The 21,344-nt window shown below is 39.0% G+C and overlaps 3 protein-coding genes across 4 annotated transcripts; all 3 read right to left on the bottom strand.

The window, feature by feature from the left end:
* Window positions 1–1,875: 1,875 nt before the first annotated feature.
* spmap2 (sperm microtubule associated protein 2) lies at window positions 1,876–7,737 on the bottom strand. Of its 2 annotated transcripts, XM_084914470.1 has the most exons (6): window positions 4,584–7,737; window positions 4,439–4,500; window positions 4,282–4,339; window positions 3,607–3,733; window positions 2,944–3,097; window positions 2,397–2,647 (listed from the first exon to the last, which is right to left on the bottom strand). In XM_084914470.1, exons 1-6 carry the CDS (start codon window positions 4,643–4,645, stop codon window positions 2,406–2,408), a joined length of 705 nt encoding a protein of 234 aa, XP_084770596.1. In that variant the 5' UTR covers window positions 4,646–7,737; the 3' UTR covers window positions 2,397–2,405. The 2 variants fall into 2 exon arrangements, with proteins under 2 accessions (XP_084770595.1, XP_084770596.1); XM_084914469.1 differs by having other exon boundaries at window positions 1,876–2,647; window positions 4,282–4,500.
* Window positions 7,738–7,810: 73 nt separating this feature from the next.
* Window positions 7,811–14,086, bottom strand: LOC146365867 (SH2 domain-containing adapter protein F-like). The gene is made up of 8 exons (XM_084914465.1): window positions 13,859–14,086; window positions 13,032–13,281; window positions 12,733–12,834; window positions 12,467–12,629; window positions 12,056–12,292; window positions 11,659–11,824; window positions 10,751–10,870; window positions 7,811–8,999 (listed from the first exon to the last, which is right to left on the bottom strand). Exons 2-8 carry the CDS (start codon window positions 13,275–13,277, stop codon window positions 8,813–8,815), a joined length of 1,221 nt encoding a protein of 406 aa, XP_084770591.1. The 5' UTR covers window positions 13,278–13,281; window positions 13,859–14,086; the 3' UTR covers window positions 7,811–8,812.
* A 1,963-nt stretch (window positions 14,087–16,049) lies between these two features.
* On the bottom strand, window positions 16,050–20,116 carry yju2 (YJU2 splicing factor homolog). The gene is made up of 8 exons (XM_084914466.1): window positions 19,987–20,116; window positions 19,620–19,720; window positions 18,455–18,599; window positions 18,209–18,343; window positions 17,943–18,124; window positions 17,617–17,767; window positions 16,577–16,748; window positions 16,050–16,393 (listed from the first exon to the last, which is right to left on the bottom strand). The coding sequence occupies exons 1-8, from the start codon at window positions 20,008–20,010 to the stop codon at window positions 16,281–16,283; spliced, it is 1,023 nt and encodes a 340-aa protein (XP_084770592.1). The 5' UTR covers window positions 20,011–20,116; the 3' UTR covers window positions 16,050–16,280.
* Between the last annotated feature and the right edge of the window lie 1,228 nt (window positions 20,117–21,344).

Below are 21,344 nucleotides of genomic sequence, written 5' to 3'. Positions count from 1 at the left end.
ACAGAAAACAAAGCTCCCCTCAGGGTGGGAGCTCTTACTCAGTGTGTTGATGCACACCAATACAAAGCCACTCTAGATTTTTTGGTTATTTAAAGTCAGAATAGAAAACAGCATTTTAAAATGGATTATCATTATAGCCCATCTAATACATCTCTCACAATCTGATATATTGGTATCTGCATACATAGCAGCCTGAGTCAAGGGTCGTTGCAGTATGCTGATACTGCTAACTAAACTGCAAGCAAAGTAAGCAATGGCCCAGATGTTGAGCTTTAAAAACATTATGAACTTTATACATTTATTGATTTACTAATATCAGAACTTTTATGTGCAAAAAGGTGCCAATCAGAATCGCCCATAACAAACTTCACTCTGAAATCTAAAGTTACATTTGTGCTAGATTCATAGTTTTCAGATTGAGGAGACAGTGACTGAGAGTTTTAGATGCAACTTGTTTTGGGTTCATAAAACTGTTTGATTATTTAATTTAATTATTTAAAGGAAGCTTAATTTCAGCTAAAGCACAGTGTGTGTAATATATAGAAGATTATAAACTATTCGCTGATTTACTGTGTTTAGTGCTTCTAAACACAGAAATGATGTAGCATAGCTTTCCAAGTATTCCACCTTTGCACGAATAGCATTATTAACAAACGTAAAATGCTTTAAATATATTGAAGAAAAAAAAAAAAATCAGGAAATTCTTAAGTCACACACTGGATCTTTATTAATCAAAACAAAATGATAAAACAAGTTCAGTAGAAATCAAAATCATCAAATCTTTGAAGGTTGGAAGTTAGAGTTAAACATTGCTCAAGTGTTCCTTTTTTTATTATTATGCATATAAACGAATCACTGGACTACAGGATGACCCCAATACATTTTTTTTTTATTGGATCACTGTTACTCAATTTTTATTTGATGGGCTCTCGCGATCTGTTTCTATTGTAACTCAGCAGGTTCTCAGCAGGACAGTAACAGCTGGAGTACTTTGGCTTTCTGGTCATTCTTGATCACTTTCCACATTTATTTAATTTAATTTAAAATGCGTTATAGAGAAATGATTACGATGCTTTTTGTTTTTCCTTTTTATTCTTTGTTTTTAACCAGCTGATCAAAATAGATTTGGGTAAAACATCGCAACGAAGTGAACTCGAAATTTGCAAATAATTTTTTTTTCGAACTGAAAAAGCCAACTTCTCAACCAACTCACTAATAACGATGCGCGAAAGCACCAATGAGAGCTCAAGGAATCAAGCAACAATCACTTTTAATCACTCATTAAGAATTGTGGTAGCAGATTTTCTCGTCAATAAACCGCTAACACTTGAGCAGCTTGACAGGTTGTCTTTTTGTTTGCTTACTGAAGCGTTAATCACGTTAAACAGCAGAACAAACATGCACTATGTGAGTTTCAACCAAAGTTGCAATTCATGAAACGAAACGAGCGGCTGCAAAATGTCAAAATCCGAACTCCTCTTACCGGATTATGCCGAACGATACCCGTCTCGTAGAGTTCATCTACAGCGATTGCGCAAAATCTGCCGCCTGTCACCTCGAAGTAAACACACCAGTGCCGCCCCACTCCGTGCCCAATGTGTGGCGTGCTGTTGCCTAACTGCGGATCGAGGTCCCCCCAAACGGTCACTTTTATATAGCCTACATGACATTTACACGTCACAAATAACTCATAATAACTTTTTCTATAAAGAAAAAAAAAAAAAAACAGGTTTCACTTTCCCGCATTCTATGTTGTGGCCAATTTACACAGAAACTACTCTAAAACCATTAAGCGCATCTGCACTATAATAATAACAATCGCTTCCTTTCAGCTATTACCTTTCTTAGCCTCGAAATTAGTCTGCAGTGTGTAAAACTGACGCATGGGGCTTGTGTTAACAATAACTATAAAAGCAATTAAGACGTGAAGGATGTACTACAGGATATGTGCTGCATAATGTCACAAAGAAACTTCATCTGTGGGTAAGAATATCCCCCGAGTTGGTCTAATCAACCTGCAATTAAGCATGTTGTTCATCATTACCAAAGATGCACAACAATAGTCTTTAAAAAAAAGATATTTCACACACACAAGCATGTTTTTAAGGAAAATAAGGAGAATAATCACGCTTAACAGCAGCTTTATCCTGGCAAAAATTAGACGGGTAAAATCAGGAAATCTTCAGTTAATACAGTAAGTCCACAGTGGCAAATATCCAAGGGCTTAAACACTAAGATGTTGCAGTAGTCTTTTACCTATGTGCATAGCTATTCACGCAGCAGAACAAATAACAACGCTTAGTCATTATTTCACAAGGAAAACACTTCATCACGATTACAGTCTTCGGCAAGGAAAATGGAACAATCAACAGCTCTCTGGGGGCCGGTGTTTGCCGTCACTGCTCTTACTCTGAGCTGCATTTGCGAGACAGAGGCAAACAGAGCTGTTGTATTCTGGGAGAGGGGCTGGCTGATCGGGCTCCCCGGCTGATCGTGTATGGGTCATATCCCTCATACAGAGCCTTCCTCTCTTTAGGACTGGACAGATCAAGAAGTCTTTGGCTGGTTATGTAGCTCTTTGCAGCTTTGGAAACGGACCAGCACACTGGGCGGTCTCCTTTGAACTCGGGGTGGTCATTCTTCGGAGCTAGGGCAACAAAGGTGATTGTGTCAACTAGCAGACAATACAATGCAAGTTTAAACACATGAAAAAAGTCTAGACAGCTTGAAAAAAAAAAAAAAAAAGCAACTCGATTCTAAAAACAAATTTGTATTCAGACGAACCCCCACGGACAAGAAGTGGAACCACTTCAGTAACCTAAAGAAGTCCAGTTGCCTTTATTTCAAGCTCTCTAGAGAACCTTTACCTGGGTGACTGAGAGCCTAGACAAGCAAAGAAAAGCAAGCAGGTGAAAATTGCATGGTGGAAAAAAATAGGCTTACTGGCGAGTAGCTCTATGTGTGCAGATGCTTTAGAGGGCAGGTGGATTACTTGTACATGTTTAGATACGTGCCTGGATTTCTCCAGAACCTGCCTTCGCTTTGGCTGGGCGAGCTGGCAGATCCGTGAAGTGGCAACAGCTGTCTGTGTGCTTACCTGGAATCAAATTTGTAAATAAGCCTATTAAACACAAAGAAGAATGGTGTCAGTCAGGTATTTTTCATCCTGTCCATATGAAACATGGATTTATAGTCATGTCACACACTTTAAATTGAAATGTATCACACCACACCTAATTAGATAAATTAAGTTGAAAGGATGTACAGGCAATCACACGTCTCAGGATTAGGGAAGTTATTAACTTCGATCATCCTAACTTTCCTTGAAGGGAAAGTCAAAGCCAACCACAAAACACCTGGACCTATTCGTGCTTTCAGAATACAAAACCAGTAAAAAACACAAGACGGCTCTGTTGAAAGTTATAATATAATTATATAATATATTTTAAAGTTTTGGCGCTTTAAATACCGGACATTCTGGCCTAACTAACACAGTAGGCTGTGGAGTTTAAAAGACTTTGTGGCAGGTATGGTAAACTAGCAGTCATCTAACAATGCACCACATATTCATTTATTTTCTCTCAGGAAATAGTTTGTGTTACTCACAGGGACCGACAACGGGCAGGCGGGCTGCCGACCAGCTGCAGGCGCCCGAGGTTGAGCCAGATGACACACCCGTTTGGATGGGACGGCCTTAAGAGCCCATTCACTGACCTGCCATATGGGAGAAATTCTGAGGAAGGACATAAAGATGGAGAGAGCTATAAAAAAAAAAAAAAGGTCTTGCAGGTACAGTTTAGCTACTGCCTAATTTGACGTGTTTGTTTGTGACATGTGTAGTGCCAAGAAAATTACTATAAATAGGTTTTCTCGTTATGTCAGGGCCAAGGCCTCTAAAGGGAAGGCTTCAGAAGCTTCAGGCTTCATGAAGGTCTGCACTTTACTCTGCTGCAGATATGCACACAGAAAATTCTAAGAGGTCTGATTGCAAACACTGATGATGAAAGTTTCATCACTTGAATCCAATCAAACAAGTTTCTTATCTTGGTTTACTGGATCTTGCTAATAATATTAGTACAACATAAGATATCTTAATGGGGACAGGGTGACAAAGCTGTGGAAAAATCTAACATTAAAAACTTTTAAAAAAAGGAACAAAAAACTAGAAAACTGACTCATATCGTACGTATAAGAGCACATAAATGTTTCTGAAAAAAAACAAAGTTATTAAGAAACTGCCCAAAATGGGTCGCGCATTTATTAGAAGTCTATTATATTTACGTGACTTGATTGTAGAACTTTCTACTTATGCACAAGTCCGACCAGCGGGGGGTTAACTCTGTTGAAAACAAAATAACAATTATGCACGGTGTTACAAAAAGGCAGCAAAGATCAAGTTTGCCAAGAGAAGAAAAAAGGAAAAGATTGGTACACAGACCAATTTTAGTGGTTAATCTGCTCCTTTCTGGTGGAAGCTTATCCAGCCAGTAAACAGACCGACTGAAAAACAGAAAAGAGCCCATTTGTGAAAAAGAAGGCGACAAAGACAGAGAGCTTCGTTAAAGGGTGCGATTCAGACCTACCGGTCTGGATATCTTAGTCTGTTTGGTTTGGGTTGAGCCAACTGCTGTATCCGAGTCGCCATGGAAACACTTTATGCAACTGGGAGAACGCTTTGCTGCTAAAATGATTCAGTTGTAACAAAAGAGAGTTTCTCAATTACAACCACATGCTTTTATATCTGAGACAGCACATTTGTCAGTAGTTCTGGTCGATCATTATCATAATGGTAGTCTTAGATAAAGCTGAAATGCTTGAGCGGCTTGGGATTCATAACTTTTAGTTGCCTAAAGATGACGACACAATGTCTGGATAAAAGCATTAGGATGATTGTTACTTTGGTATAGTTCTCCAGTGTTCTTGAAGGGTATTCAAAGCTCGTCTTTAGATGTTGGCTAACTTTTGCTCCATTTTCTATCAAGATGATCCTGCAATGCTTCAATAATGTTAATATAGTTTTTAATAATGTTTTTCTATCCAGGTACGCTTTTACTTCACTGACAGAGATCACTATCATCTTGAAAAATCAAGCTGTTGCCAATCACATGCTTTCCATGATAATGCGTGATGGATCAAAGCCTGACAATACTTTTCTGTGTTCATAATTGAGTCGTTTTTTTTAAAGATCTCCAACAACGCTGGCTGAAATGGCGCCAAACAATGACAGAGCTCTACAGATGTTTTACTGATGCTGTAGACACTAACTGTTGCACCTCCCTGATGACCTTTACTGTACATACAGTTGATGTTGTCAGCTTAAAAATTCCAAACTCAGATTCTTTTCTCCTCGTTTCACTTCCTAAAAAAAGAACTTCTTGACATCTTTTCCACTAAGACCGTTTCTGATAGGTCATGAGTCAGATCCATATCGATTTTTCCCTTTTTCTATTAGGGACATGACTTTCAGATACTGTATATCTACTGCAGATAGTCAGATAGTCGTTTGTCCTCCCCTTGTCAAGTTTCCTAAACATTTTTAAGAACACATTACACACCATGCTGAGACATGCCAAGTTTTTGGCCAATATTTCATTGGGAATCACCTTGTTGGTGCATAAATGTTATTTTATGCCTGTCAAACTATGTTCTCTTTGGCTTTTTTTTTTTTTTTTTTTCTTCATAGAACCAACTAAAGAAATAGGAACAAATGATCGGCTTTTATAGAAAGTGTCTAAAGACAATATTTAAAATTGTTTTTTGTTAAGTTGTCTGATATTTTTAACCACAACACACATTCATCCTTCTTCTTCCATCTCCATTGTGGGGATTGTCGCTCCCAATGAAAATCTTGGCATCAACTATTGCTTGAAATCACTTTTGAAAAACAACCAAAAGCCTGACTGTTTGGAAGCAAAACATAACGCATGAGGAATGACTGAAGACTTTTTCCACGTAGTGTAACAAGCCTGATTAGTTGTCTAGGCAAAACGAGAGAGTTTTAATACCTTTGTATAATTGGTATAAAAGCCAAGTGCATTATACCCTTCCAAAACTGCTTACACTATAAATAGCAGAAACCAATTCACACAATTAGCTTTAACATATAACAGTACTTTTTCAGTTACCTTAAAGCTATACTTACCTGTCCTGCAGCTGAGGTAGCAGCTTTCTGTGTTGACACCAAAACCTGCTGGTTGCTGTAGTAACAGGTGACAGTACACCTGCCTATGTTGAATGTGCTTGGCAAAGCGAGATCGTCTCCCACTTGCTGCTCGCATAAATTTCTCACTTTGTCATTGGCAGTGAACAGCTGCAATGTGAGATAAGACCTACATTTAACTTTAACTAGCATTCATACTTCATTCATTCTTCAACTGCAAAAATACTAAAGATTTAGTTACTATATTTTTATTTACATAAACTCCAAATGGGCATGAATATCATGATTCCTTTGAACATTTTTCCCTATATTGGAAAGACTGTATAGCATAGACTTTAAAAAAAACAAGAATTAGATGCACAAATTTGGATTCATTTCTCCAGTCCAGACAACTGACCTGGCCAAGGCAAATTAATTTCTCATCAGTGATTGAGACTGACTTATCAGTCATAAACAAAATCATCGGTATAAAAAGTTTGACAGCACTCACTGGAGTGATCAATACTCAACAATGGGAAATTCCAAGGAACTCTGTGAAGAGCTAAGACTGAAAACTGTGCACAAGATGGAAAGGCCTCTTTCTAAACAACTGCACATTCCAACATGTAAAACATTGTTAAGCTTTGTAGTTATGTACAACTATCAAACAATTGCGCATAAATACAAGTTATTCAGATGTATCACCACTTTGTACAGGACTGGAAGACCCAAACTGTCATCGTCAGATGAGAGGAAATCGGTTAATGTCCACTAGCTCGACTGAAATTTGTAGCTGACCACATAAAGAAGTCGAAAACCTCCTAAAGAAATGTTTGATGGTCAGACGAGACAAAGATTGAGCTGACTAGAATGACAAGGTGAGGCTGTCAAACCTACAAACATCAACAGCTATCAGGTATTGTGGTGGGTTTTGTTTTTTTTGCCTGTCCCTTGTGGTTCTTTAGCCGCCAGAATTGATCATGGCCTTGCCATATTGGCCCATTGGATCAGCCTTTGTTGTTATTTATTTTATTTTCAGTTGTTACAGACGGGACAGCCATGGGCTGGGGGACAGGAAAGTGAGAAAGGGCACTTAAAAAAACAAAAACAAAAAAAAACCAACCCCAACAACTGGGGGTTCCAACAGGACTGTGACTGTAATTGCACATAAATTGATAAAGCAGACCAACACAGGACATCCGGAATTTCCTTACCAAAGCCACAACCTCAACCTTGTTGACAATTTGTGGACTGCTTAAAATAAGAAAATAAATAAATTTTTTAAAAAAAAAGGAAAAAAAAGAAAAAAGAAAATTCAGCTTCAAGGAATCCTACCATTTTAAACTTGTTTCATTTTGACACTGTGTGGATTAGAAAAAAATCCAAAATAAATTCGAAGTTGTGCACCATATTCTTCTTCTTCTTCTTCTTTTTTTTTTTTTTTTTTTTTTTAAATCCATCATTCCATCTGAGAAAAAAGAAGCGTGTGTAATTTTCTATGCTAAACTGTGTGCTGGAGGAGTAACTTACCTTTAATTCAATTCCAAATTTTAATTTACCTCCCCTTACCTGGAGTCATTATGAAGCTCATATGAAACATTAAATATAAAAAAAAAAATAAATAAATTAAAAAAAAAAGGAAAAAAAAAAAAAAAGAATGCAGAGACAAACTGAAAACACCACAACCTTTATTTTTACAGGGTTTAAAATTTTATAAAAAAGCACAGTAATTAAACTACCAAAGCTTCTTTGATAATCATGTTCACAAAGCCACAAGCTTTCAGTATAATACTGTAGTTAATATTCTCTAAACTAGTATTGCAGGTGTCTGTTATTGTGTGACGCAGTCAACTTTGTGTTGTTCACACATTAACAAGAGGAGCCAAAAACACTGCAGGGCAAAACGGCTACAGCATCAAGTGACATTGGCGGGCCTCTGAAACGCGCAGAGAGAAAACCCCAGGGCGCAGAGATGGTCCGACTTAAATATGTAGTGTTTGGTTCATAATTGTAACTAAAACTTAAAAAAATATAACAACAATACTGCTTGTAGTCACAGCATGATTTCAACTGCATTTCCAACCTTTTAAACTTAGTTCTCAATCCTCACACCAGAGCTCCAATCACTTTGAACTTTTTTGTCAGTTTAAAACATGAAATTCATGTGACAAGAAAAAACAAACAAACAAAAAACTGGATTATTGGCACAAGCTAAGGCCACCCTGACCCCACCAATAATATTCTTTAAGTCTGCTTCACATTTGACAGCAATAAAGACAAAACTCCATGCAAGATTACATAAATTCTACCGTCTCAAGACTAGATTTTGTCTTTTTCCTCTGTGAGGTGAAAGTACTCAGCTAACAATCCTATTATCAACAATTGCTGACTTTCAAGAGTCCGTGACAGATAAATAGAGGGATTTCAGTGATGTACTGTTTCACAGATTCCTTAAGCACTGAGCTCTCTTGTAAGCGGCCAGTGTAGATACAGGGATTAAAGTAAAAACAGAAAAGATGGCACCAGATGGTCCAATCTCTTGCAAGCTGTGCAGGTAGAATGGCAGTGTCATAGCATGTAGGACACAAGTAGAAATAGGTAAATACTAAGAATATATATGTATATAAGAATATATTCAGTAGCACCATGAAAATCAGGATGTGTATGTCACCGTCAGAGGGTCTGCACTGGGACAGGATACAGCAGGGACATATGCTCGGCTCCTCTGATTGGCAGCTTGTGTGTCGTGTAGTAGGTGATGACCTCGGGGATGGTCAAGAATGGAGGGCTGTTCTCTCCGAGGACGTAGCGGCCGTCTGGGGACTGGGTGAACTTCATATGCATGAAGCCTTTGCAGCTCCTGACAATAAAGAGACAGTGCAGATGAGCCTCAACTTGCCTGACAGGAATGTTAATTAGTACACTGAAAGACTGAGAATGAAAGTGTGTGTTTGTGTGTGTGCATGAGCATTACAAAATGTTTTAAGACCTTATAATTATCAAAACTGCCACCTGCAACAAATATGTCACGTTATGTTTCGTACAACAATCGGAGCGCCACACAGCTTTCTGTGATGAAAGTATTCCTGCAGTCTCAGATCAACATACCAATTGTGTTATCATCATTGCTTGGGGTGGGCCGCACACAATCAGCCCATTCAGGTTTGCTTAATTAAAAAGTTTCAACAGGAACAACAACAACAAAAAACTGTAAAGGGAACTGGAGAGTTGTCATTCAACCAGGAGTCAGCATCTGTGCCTATTATTTTGGTATGAATTGCCGACAGTTTTATTCCTTCTCACTGTGAATCACTGCTGACTGTTTATATAACCGAGCCTCAATCTCTAAATGTCAAACTTTGAAACTGGCGTCAAACATAAATACAAATCCTTCACTTTTCCTCCTCTAACGTAAAGAGTCACGTGACGAACTTAGATGTATAAAAATACTGTGTTTTAAACTCATTTATAGGTATTTAATCCAAATGTGTTCAGGTCTCTGGGACTATGTCACACACACACTGCTGTAACTTTTACTGCACGGCTTCCTTCTGTGGTATTAGTGAAGGGTCTATGAAACAGAAAATCTGATTGGGAATAGGTTATTAATTGATATAATTAATGTACCATTAATCTCACTATGCACCCTCAGAACTAACTTTAATGTCAACTTATTCATTCTGCAAAGTGAAGTTCAGGGATCCAAGATAAAAACAATGGCCAAAATCATCGCTTAGAGAAGCTTGGGTTTGTCTTCCTGTAATTTTGTTGGTGCGTTGGTGGTAAAGATAGCAATCATTAAAGATAACATCTTGAGTTCAAACAGGTCTTTCCTGCACCTCTCGTTTTCCTTGTATTTGTTATGTCGTCACCTTCTACAAATACCCTTACTTAACCCAACAAGCATGTGGTATGAAAGCAAACTCAAGCATCTGAAAAATGCATTTTTATTCTGAACGCAAAATTCAGCTTGAGCTTTTACACATCTGGCTTTCTTCCATCAAAACAATATTTTAGATCAGATTCTATCACATTACCAAAACATGGCTTTGGCAGCAGTTTGTTCAAGTTTCCCTTCCTCCATTTTGCAGCTACATTTCACTTTTTTTTTTCTTCCCTTTTGCTAATTTGATCAGTGGTTTAAGCACACATATGCTCAGAGAATCCACAAATATTTTGGTAAAACATTGCACTGGAGTCCAAACAAATTCCTGTGCTCTTTCAGCTCACTGCTTCAAAATAATACAGATGTGAGATTGGGAGCAATTCCCAGCATGCCTATGATCTTTTCCAAGCAGCTGTTTCCATGTTGGTTATTAAAGAGACTAAAAAAAAAGACACTTGCTGAGAGAAAAAAGACGGAAAAAAAGGTTGTTGTAACCAAGTGAGAACAGAGCAACTACAAAAATGATGTGCAACAATACCCAAATGGGTGGGTGCGTGGGGGACCAGATCACATAAATTTGGGAAGGGCCTAAAGCCAAGTAGTACACAAGGGAATAATTACCCTTTAACAGACTGCGGTAATATTGAAGTAAGACAACATGAAGGGTTTTTTTCCTTCTTTTTGATGCACTCCACACCGAAGCATTCAGGGACACTCATGTTTACCTGAGGGAGAGAGAGTAGTCGTTTCGGCACGTCTGGCTATTTCTCACCAGGTAGGAGCTCTCTTTGCACAGAGTCAGCAGACTTTCTGCTTCTGCGCGGCTCAGGGCTCCATGGTACCACCTGCAGGCAAGCAGCAGGACAGCATAACACAAAGCTAAACATTTTATAAAGTCATAACTGCATTAATCTTTTCATAAACCAGTTGCAAAATTTTATACATAGCAAGCATTGTTTACAGCAATGGGCATAAGTGCATATCAGCCAGCTTTATATCAGCTTGAACTTAAAATATTTGTTTTCCTTTTGTTGTTGCTGATGGTAACCCATCACATTTAGGATGTGAAACGCAGAAGACAAGACAACACCAAACATGTGACAGTAATCGCCACAATTTCTTTATAATCAAATAAAAAAAGAAAATAAGCCAAGCCGAGTGCGGCTGGTTGTGTTTTGCAGATGCAAATGCGAGAGGAAATGCAAAGCTCCAGCCTCCATTTCTGATTTAGCTTTTACTTTCTCACTCTCACACACACACACACACACACACACACACACACACACACACACACACACACACACACACACACACACACACACACACGTCTTGCATTTAAAAAAAAATGCAAGACGATGCATGTCTGGACCAACGGCCTTGAACTTGAACTTAAACAAGGCCGTTTTTTGTTTTGGTTTATTTGAATGACCTTTACCATTTTGAAAAACAAAAAAAACAAAGATTTTGAGGAACTTCACTTAAAAACAAAAGACAATTAATTACTTAGAAGCATGATGAAAGTGGAAGGGTATGTTGTGCAAGAAAGACTGCTATTTTTTGGAAGTAGAATAAAAAAAGAAAAAAAAACTAGTAGAGCCAACATCAAAGGTTCAGACTGTGAATCTCAACTTACACTTGCTTCTCCAGCGGCAGAGATGGATCCACCCTCTCTCCCAAGAGCGAAGGAGTGTCACCTACAAGACGGAGTGTAGTTGCCTCTGATGTGGCGCCTGTCATGGTAAGCCTGGACTGTTCTGTGTGACCTCGTGATCGCTCTCTTTCAGTCCCTTCAAACTGAACTATGGGCACACAGAGAGAAAATGATAAGTCAAAGACAAGTAGCTACAGAACTGTAATAAATGGCCTGTATTTGTATAGCGCTTTACTAGTCCCTAAGGACCCCAAAGCGCTTTACACATCCAGTCATCCACCCATTCACACACACATTCACACACTGGTGACGGCAAGCTACATTGTAGCCACAGCCGCCCTGGGGCGCACTGACAGATACCAGGAAATCCCCAATTTACCTGCTAGGGCTTTAGAGATGTTGTCCTTCTTCCACTCCCACGGCTGGTCGTATTCATCAGCCGGCCTCTCGTCATCCTGAGGCAGCCTGCTCTCCTTGCTGTCTATCACCCCACCCTCAACCTTCTGAGGCAGACCAGCTCGATGGTGGTACCGAGTCCTCTCCTCATATGGGTTGTCATATAGCTGACTGCCATCTCCACTCCCAGACCGGTTGGCCATCATGTTGTGCTGTAGTTCTGCACAGGAAACATAGAAGGTGAAAACTTTTCACCTTTAGCCCTCCTAAGAATTAGGTAAGTAATTCTTCCCAAAACACTTGTACCTCAATAAAATGCACAATAAATGTGAATTATTTATGGTACGGTAAGTATTTCACCATATACAAGTATCAACTTTTATGTAGAGGAAACCTGAAATGATTCGCTGGGCCTCAAATGGCTCCATGTAACTGCAGCAGTCTGCTGGTGCAGATTTGGGCTCCCAGTTTGTTCTGGCTCTTGGGTGTGGATGTGCATCAAAAGGATCCGAGTAATCTGCGTCGGCCTCTGACGCTGCTGGGGCAGAGGGAACCACCTTAGTGGGGGGGATAGAAACAAAGCGAATTACACAAATTAAATGCAATGACATTGGACCTCAGTGTTTTGAGATTGTGATTGTCTAAAATAACAATGCTTACAGGTTCCTCCTGAACAGTCACAGGGCTCAGAGGGACTTTACAGCGACCAAACTCCTGAGAGTCCACTTTAATCAGTCTGTGTTTTGGAGACACAAGTTTTACCTAAATGTAAGACATGGATAGAGAACACATTAGAAAATGAATCGAACATCACCCAAACAGGCGCATATCTTTTTTGGAGCATGTGCATTTAAAAGTGGTCATTGGGAAACAATTTCTGTAGGGACACAAGGCTTTTTTGGGGAGGGAACATAAGCTGCATGTGCGCATGACTGTAAAAAAAGGAGTCCAAGTCATACCTCTACACCATTAGGCAGCGCTGAACCAAATGCAGGGAAAGAGGGAAGGCTCACAGTGGCATTACAGGAGCTGAAACCGCCATTCTGATGCTCCTTATCGGTGTGCTGGTACGGGTCCTCAAAATCTAGCTCCTTCTGAGCTCTGTAAGCCCTCAAAATCTCGCTCTCGCTGTAATCTGGCCTCGGGGGTTGTGGAGGATCACGCCTGCTGCCAAAGTTCAGGTAGTCCTTCAGCCACTTTGCCATGGATCTGTGGGGATGAAGTAGTAAATATCACATTATAGGGGCTGTTTAGTGATTATTAAATTGGCCATTTCAGCTGCTACATTTGGACACCATCTTACTTAACAGAAATGCACAAATCTGCACAAATTTCTTCCACCTTTGTTTTTATATTCCCTGACAAAGTCACCCCCAAAACAGAGAGCTATTGTTACAACAATATACTCAACAGGTTAGGCAAGATTAACCCCTAATCTTGAACCCATGTGGTTAGCTTGCGTAAGATTTCCTCTAGTTTAATAAACAGCAAAGCAGATCTCAGGGTCCACTGACAATCGCTAGTTAGCATTAGGTTGTAAATTAAAGGGGTTCAATCAATCACTTTCTCATAACACTGGATTAAGGGTAGCATTTCCCTCCTAAAAAATACTCTTAAAGAGCTTAACAGCTAACGAATCCTACTGTCTTTTAGTTTAAGAAGTTATGAGTTGGAGTATTGAGCTGTGCAGTTAAATATGAGTCACTGCAGTGTTAACATGTCTAAGCTAAGTTAGCCGAGTAGCAGCTACCGTCAGTTTCTGCTAACGTTACTTCTTTAGGCTCACCCTTTTTCTTTGCATTGACGGTCACCCGTTCCAGTTATGTCTTTGTGGTTACCATCCGGGTTTTAGTGTTAATGCTGTCCAGCCTCAAAGTAAAACATATGCAATCGCTAAAATTTGCTTCGGAGCCAAGCAGGTCAGACAGCTAATGCTAGCCGAACCAGAGGAGACACTGGAGCAGACCGTCTCCGACACACCACTCAGACCCACGGCGGACTGGATTAAAGGGGAGGGGACACACATTTATTTATTTATTTATTTGTTCATTATTTTTGTGAGTCGACATTAAAGTCATACGAACCCTGCCTAATCCACTGTTTAAGCTGCAGCGCTGTGAATAATCCTCATTCTTTCAAAAATAATCCCCGCCATCGTGGAATATTTTGCTTTTCATCTGTTTTCTACACTGAAGAGTGTGCGACGTATCACTGTGAACTTTAACCTGCAACATTGTTCACATATGCTAAATTTTAGATTATCTTTGAACTTTGAATTGGGCTTTAAATGATTGTACTGCATACAACTTTAATTATTTTTAAAAACAAAAATTGGGTGAAAGTTTTTAATCTATTTTTGCTTTTTCTAATCCACACTGGGTCAAAAATATACATACAGCCTTAAATATATAAATACACTCGCCTATTAAGTTCTCATTGGTAATCACAATCGACTACATCTGGTAGTTTCTCTTTGCCAGCATATAAAGGATTTATTTGACAGCGCACATTGGATTGATCAATTCTCATAACAATAGAAAAGTCCAAGGAACTCAGTGAAAATAAGAAAGAAAATTACATAGAAGAGGCAAAGGTATTTCGGAACCAATTAAAAATAACTGCATATTCCAAGATTTTCCCTTCAAACAGCTGTACGTAATCGCCAAGGACTGGAGGAAGACCAAAATTGTCATCCTCAGATGAGAAAAAAAATGGTTAAGATGTTAGAAACAACCCAAGAAGCACCTAGGCTCATGCCTGCCATGAACTGGAAACTGCTGAAACACAGTGTCACGGTCCACAGTGAAGACAGTTTTACATATCTGTAGACGGAGAGGGTGCTGACTAAGAAAGACGCAGCTACTCCAAAATCAACACCTTCAAGCTTGACTGAAATGTGAAGCTGACCACATGAACAAATCAAATGCCTTCTGAAAAAAAAAAAAAAAAGGATTGTCAGGCAAGAGAAAGCCTGACCGATTTGGCCACAAATACAAGAGGTATGTTTGGAGGAGCAGAGGTGAGACTTTCAAATCTAAAAACACTGTAGGGTACCAAATGTAAATGATGGTGGTTCATTCTCTGGAGCTGTTTTGCTGTCAGTTGAACTAGTTCATTTCACAAAGTGCAAAGAACTAGGCCTACCTCCACATTCTCCTACTTCACCTCAACTCAAAAGCTACACACAGTTGGGTGTTCCAATAGGACTACGGTCCTATGGGAACGGAAAAAGCAGGCTAAAATTAAGCTTCTGGAACGGCCTTCCCAAAGTAAACCTCAGTCCTGCTGGAAATTTGTGAACTATGCTTAAAAGCGGGGTTGGTGTGAGGAAATCAACAAATTTCATTGCACTAATTCTACCAAAAACAGTGATCAAATATCTTGCCAGAAGCTTGTTGATGGCTAGCAGAGATCATTAAAGATGCTGTACAATAATTCCACCCTGGAACAATTCCACAACTACTTAATTTATTCTGGGCTCTGAGAGTTAGACTACAGTGTGTATTTTGATTTTTAATAATGCTGGCTGCCTGAGGTGGAGCCAGCTTATGTATATGAAATGAAAGTTAAATCCAGTTAATCCTGTCTGTGGAGGGGAAAAAAACTACACAAATGAATTTGGATTACTGATTTACTGACTTATCTTGGCTTTGTGGTCAAATGTTGAAAATGAGCTTCCTTTGAAGGGTGTCTGGGCTCTCCCTTTGAGGCAAGGTGGGGAGCTTGTTCATTTACAAGAGCAGAACTTCTACTGTTCCACAATGAAGGACGTCAGTTGAATTGGTTTGGGGACTAGATTAGGATGCCACCTCCTGGACCTGGATGGCTCTTAGGTGGTGCGTTTAGGGCATGGACCTCAAGACCAAGGACAAGCTGAGAAATAACCCAAACATGCACATATGTGTCTCTGCTGGCTTGGAAACACCAGCATTATAATATGCTTTTAAGACACCAAGTTAAAAAAAATGCTACATACAAACAGTACAGACATTTTAATAAACATTAAAATATACAGGTGGTATAGTCACAGGACAAACAGACCCATTTTTCTGTGGATCTGACTGGATTTAAACAACTGGGGGGAGATCCTTAAGCTGATTTATATGAGATTTCAATATCTGTATAACATTACAAACAGGGCTTAAGCACTGTATTCCTTTCTGCACCATACATATAATTGTATGTCAGTCACTTGAGTCATCTTGTTCTCATTCGCTGTCATTGCTGTCACTGTCTGAATACGCCCCCAACAGGCTGAGGGATGATGACCCATTTTGTGTGGTGACGGGTTTAGAAGCGCCTGTCGTCGCTGGCTTTGAATCTGAAAAACAAGACAAACAAAGACTGTGTCTTACAATGAAGAAAAAGCTAACTTTTGATTAAAGATGTGAACAAGTACCAACACGAAGGACATAGTTTGGTGAGAGAAAAACAAAAGTCAAGTACAAAATGCCAGAGACTTCAAATAAAAGAGGCCAAAGTGTGTAGGATACCGATGTGTTACCTGTCTGTGAGATAGGAGCAGCAGTTTCCGTTACTGAACTGGGTTTGCTCACAGTCATTGCTGGTTTCTTTCGGACAACCAGTGAACCTAATGCTCCTTTACCACCCAGCGTCCCGACACTCCTCTCCCAGCTCTCCACCTTGGCCTTCTTTGCGCCTCCAGCTGAAGCTCCCTGTAGAAAGGATGAGGAAAATACAGCCCAAAGCTTTTCGGTCAGCAACACATAGAAAATTCTCATTATGTACATTGTGATTGTGGAATTCTGTATTTAAAGACAATGAGCATTGTGAAAGTCACTGGCCTTAACTGCCACAACCTTACATATAAACCCTCTTCCAAAGAAGCTGAGAAAGTGTGTAAAATGTAAATGAAAACAGAACATCATATTTAACATTTAAACTGAAAACCACTGTGTAGCATCACCTCGTCTTTAACAATAGTTTGTTAGCAACCAGCTGACGGACTTTTAGGAGAGGAATTTTCTCTCGTTCTCGTCTGATAAGAGATTCTAGCTGCTTGGCAGTCTTTGCCATATTTTTCATTTCATGATTGTGCAGATGTTTTCCACTGATGAATGCAGGCAGCCCAGCTCCGCACCTGAACTTTTCTACTACAATGCCATGCTGTTGTAATAGATGCAGCATTGTCTTGCTGAAATATGCAAAGCTCTCCCAGAAAGACACGGTCTGGATGGAAGAATATGTTGCTCACTCTAAAACCTTTTCAGCATTGTTGCTTTTCACTTTGCCTCAGTCAATTTTAAGCTAGGTTTGGGCCACAGAAGATGGCCATATTTCTGGATCACGTTCACATGTGTCATGAGAGGTCTGTGTTAGGTGACTGGGTTTATGAAAACCCAGCTCAATATATTGATCTCCAGACTCTAAACTATAAAATGAAAATCATAGTTCTTTATTCAAACTTTGAAACATTGGAGGTAAAACAGGAAAATGAAGAGGCAGTCACTGAAACCTTGAGGATTATGACTAAATAATCTTGACAGATATTTCGATATGTCACATGTGGGTGGCTATACAGACCTCTGCCTCTGTTGGTTTGTCAGCAGTGAGGATGTCTGTTGGTTTGTCTGAGCTGGACTTGTTTGACTGTTTGCTGCTGCTCTCTTCTTCTGTTTCTGAATCAGAGTCAGACTCTCTGAGTCTTTTCACGAGAGCACGATCCAACATCTCCCTGTTGAACAAAGCACAGTGTAATTTTAAATTTCCACATATACATCTAACTATGTATTAGATATTATAGCAAAAAACATTTTCAATTAAATATGAAACATGCTTGAGATTGTTCAAAAAAAAAAAAAAAAAAAAAAAAAAAAATCAGACAATTTTTCTGAGCATGCACAACTCACTTCATTTCACGCTCATCCTCCTCTTTCTCCCGTTCCCGCTCCCTCTTCTCCATCTCTCTGTACTGGTCGATCATTCCCTCAAAGTCCACCAGAGCCTGTCTCTGATTCAGCTCCTTCAACTCCTGCAGGTTCTCCAAAACCTCCATCTCTAACTTTGAATCCTTTGTGCGGTTCTCCAGCACCTGGTCGAGGATTGGGAAACCATTCATTCTGTGTTTCATGTGCCAATTTAAGTAAGAACAGAGGATGACTTTTAAAACACTAACCTTCATGGGGTTGTTCAGTTCCTCTTCTTCCCTCTCCTGCTGGATTCTCTTCTCCTCCTCCTCCATGAGTTTCTCTGCCTGGAAGTTTCGCGTTGCGCCGTGCTCCATGGCGTAGTCTGTGTTCTCCGGGTCAGTCTATGACGTCATCATAAGATATAGCATTGTCAACGGGTATTTTATGCCCAATATAAGTGATATCTCTGAGATATCTCTTGCAACTTTGATGATCAGATCATTCACACTTACCTTAAATGTAATTTCAGCAAGACAGCGGGTACATTTGATGTAGAAACGAAAGATAGGCAGTCCCATGTAGGTCTCATTCTGAACGGTCTCTTTGCGTGCATTGAACTTCTTCCCCTTGTAAATGTACTCACCGCATGTTTTACACCTGCAAAGTAGAAGAAATGATGACACTGTAGTGACAGGAGTAATTTAGAGAAGCCAAAAAAAGGTCCTATAAGTGAGCAGCAACCCTGTTTTACTGCAAATAAGCCCTATATCCAATGAATAGACTCTTACATTCATATAAAACAAAAAAACCAAGACTCCTGCTTTGACAGTCAGAAATAACCGCAACACTGTACTCTTAAGTCACTAAAAAGCAGAAATATATATTAAGGCCATGACTAAACTGGACCTGGAAGTCTCTATTTGGAAAGAAAGCTCTAAAACAGCTCTACCTTCTCCAACAACTTGAAAAATACAATGTTTGTGTCATATAGTCATTCCAAGAGCATGATATACGCTCATTTTTTCTGAAACTGGAAAAAATGTTAAAAGATTATTATTATGTGCTGGATGAAGAACTGGGGCCATTCCAGAAGCTTAATATCTTGATGTTTATTTGGTGTCATTGTCCTGCTGGAACCCCCAACTGTGTCCAAGTTTCAAATATCAAGCTGTTGATCTGAGGTGAAGTCGATGAATTAGGGCGTACTCATCCTTTTTTACTATTCCATCCACTTTGTGCAGTGTACCAGTACCACTGGCAGCAAAAACAACCGCAGTGCACGACACTACCACCGCCATGCTTGACAGCCTCACCTTTACTGCATTTATAATTTTGTAAATTAGACAAAATTTAAAATTTTTAAATAATTAAAAATATAATTTGAAAATCATTCCACCCTGGAAAAAAAAAGCACGGTTCAATTAAATCATTAAAAGCCCAAAATTACCATGACAGTCATGTCTATGATGAGTGTATATGTCTGACCACAACTGTTGGTACCAGTCCATTCATAACGCTGCAGGGGGCGTTTTTGTTCGCCTTCTCGCATGTTGTTTGGTTGTGTATTCATAACAGCATTCTTTACAATATCAGCTGCATTTCATTGTAAGAAAGTTAAACTTCAGTAGTGTAACCAGGAAACAACTTCTTAGATATACGTGGGTAAGACAAGCATACCTCATATTAAATGGAGCCATCAATCTGACCACATACTGACGATCTTTGGGGAGCTTTAGCTTCGGGATTTTGGACGGATCGAAATCCGGAGGGTAGTATTTCTGTGGATAGTAAAACACATAGGTTAGCTTACAAACTTGTAGCCATTAGACTAATAATATCTAATTTTATTACAATATAGTCTTGATACACACTATCGTAGTAACAGTAGTTGAAAAAGCAACGCTACCTACCAGCTTTTAGTTAAATTAAACAGAAACTATAAAAAACGCCACACTTAGCTTCAATGCTAACGTCAACCTGCTCTGGTCCTATAGTATTTTTAATAACAGAAGTGAAGTACCAGTTTTAGAGTTCATATACTTACATTCAATACTTTTCTTTCGGACATTTTTTCTGTTGCTGTTACCCAGACGTACAGAAAAAAACGCTGGAAAGTCGCAACACCTCTTGTAAACTGCAAGATAAGCTTCCGGTTGCTTGTTCAATTGCTTCCCTCCTCCAAATTGCGCTCGCCCCCGCGCGGTATAAGTGAGAAACAACAGCAACAACAAAATATTTTAACAATGAATATCGAATACATTTATTATTAAAAAAATCATTGTCAAGGGAAATACATGTATAACGACTTGAATTACTTGAATTTTTACAGTTCTCTCCTTCAAAAAACCCCCAAATCCCTTTATCCTTTGCTGCCATTCTACCTGAATGACTCATATAAGCTTTATATATTGAACGGGGCCCTCAGGTGCTGTCTGCTGTGTCTTTTTTTCCAACATAGTGAAAGGGATCATGACCAGCATGGTAAATGGGGTAAAACGATTTGTCAGTGATATGGGGGTCAGTAATATGGTTTGGTGTGTAAACAGAAGCCTGACAGCCTCACATATTCATTCCCATTACTCTTGGGAGGGTAAGGGGAGGGTTAAGGTTATTCCTACAAAAGGAAATTGTATCTTGATTACATATTGGTCTCTGTGTTGGTCAGCCTGTCTGATTTAAACTTTGCAGAACAGCAGTGACATCAGAAGGGCAGATCGTTAAATAAGAATATGAAGATATGAATAAAGTTTGACTTTAAGATTAAGGATTTTTGTTTCTGCTATTATTACTATTTTTTTTAAAGACAAAGAATTGAATTAGAATGAGACAACACAATTTATTGACTTCACCAATAGCAAACATGAAAGAAAAATAATAAATTACACAAAAACAAATATTTTGTTTGCACATACTGACCCCTATCATCAAGATAACTGTGGCCACGAGTGTGCTATCCCATTAATATTGTAAATTCCTAACTTTTTCATTGGTAATCTGTAATTTATTGTGTCAAATGCAAGTCATAAAATATCAGTGGATTCCTTGTTGTACATTTCATTCACGCAGTAAATTGTATTTTTCAGTGACATTATCAGGGCTTTGCAAAACACCACTTTCAAAAATTGGAAACAATTCTGTTGTTGTCTTTTTTGTTGTTTTATTATTTCGATAACTGTGCAATCAAAATGCAGATTAGCTGTTTTACTTGATTTCTCACTCTGATTCTGACACATCAATGTGACGCATCAGTGAGTCAGATATGTGATTAACCAAAAAGGCCAAAGAAACAGGTGAAAAAAATGTGATTTGTTGGGAATTCAAGGGGATCAGTCAACTGAAATTGATTGGAAGACTGGAATAAAAAGTTTTAGATAAAGGAGTTTGATTACTCTTTGGTTTCAT

Source organism: Perissodus microlepis, chromosome 19, assembly GCF_051167445.1.
Source record: "Perissodus microlepis isolate ML-2025 ecotype Zambia chromosome 19, ASM5116744v1, whole genome shotgun sequence".
In the NCBI taxonomy this organism is placed as follows: Eukaryota; Metazoa; Chordata; class Actinopteri; order Cichliformes; family Cichlidae; genus Perissodus; species Perissodus microlepis.
This window is presented reverse-complemented; position numbering and strand designations above follow the sequence as displayed.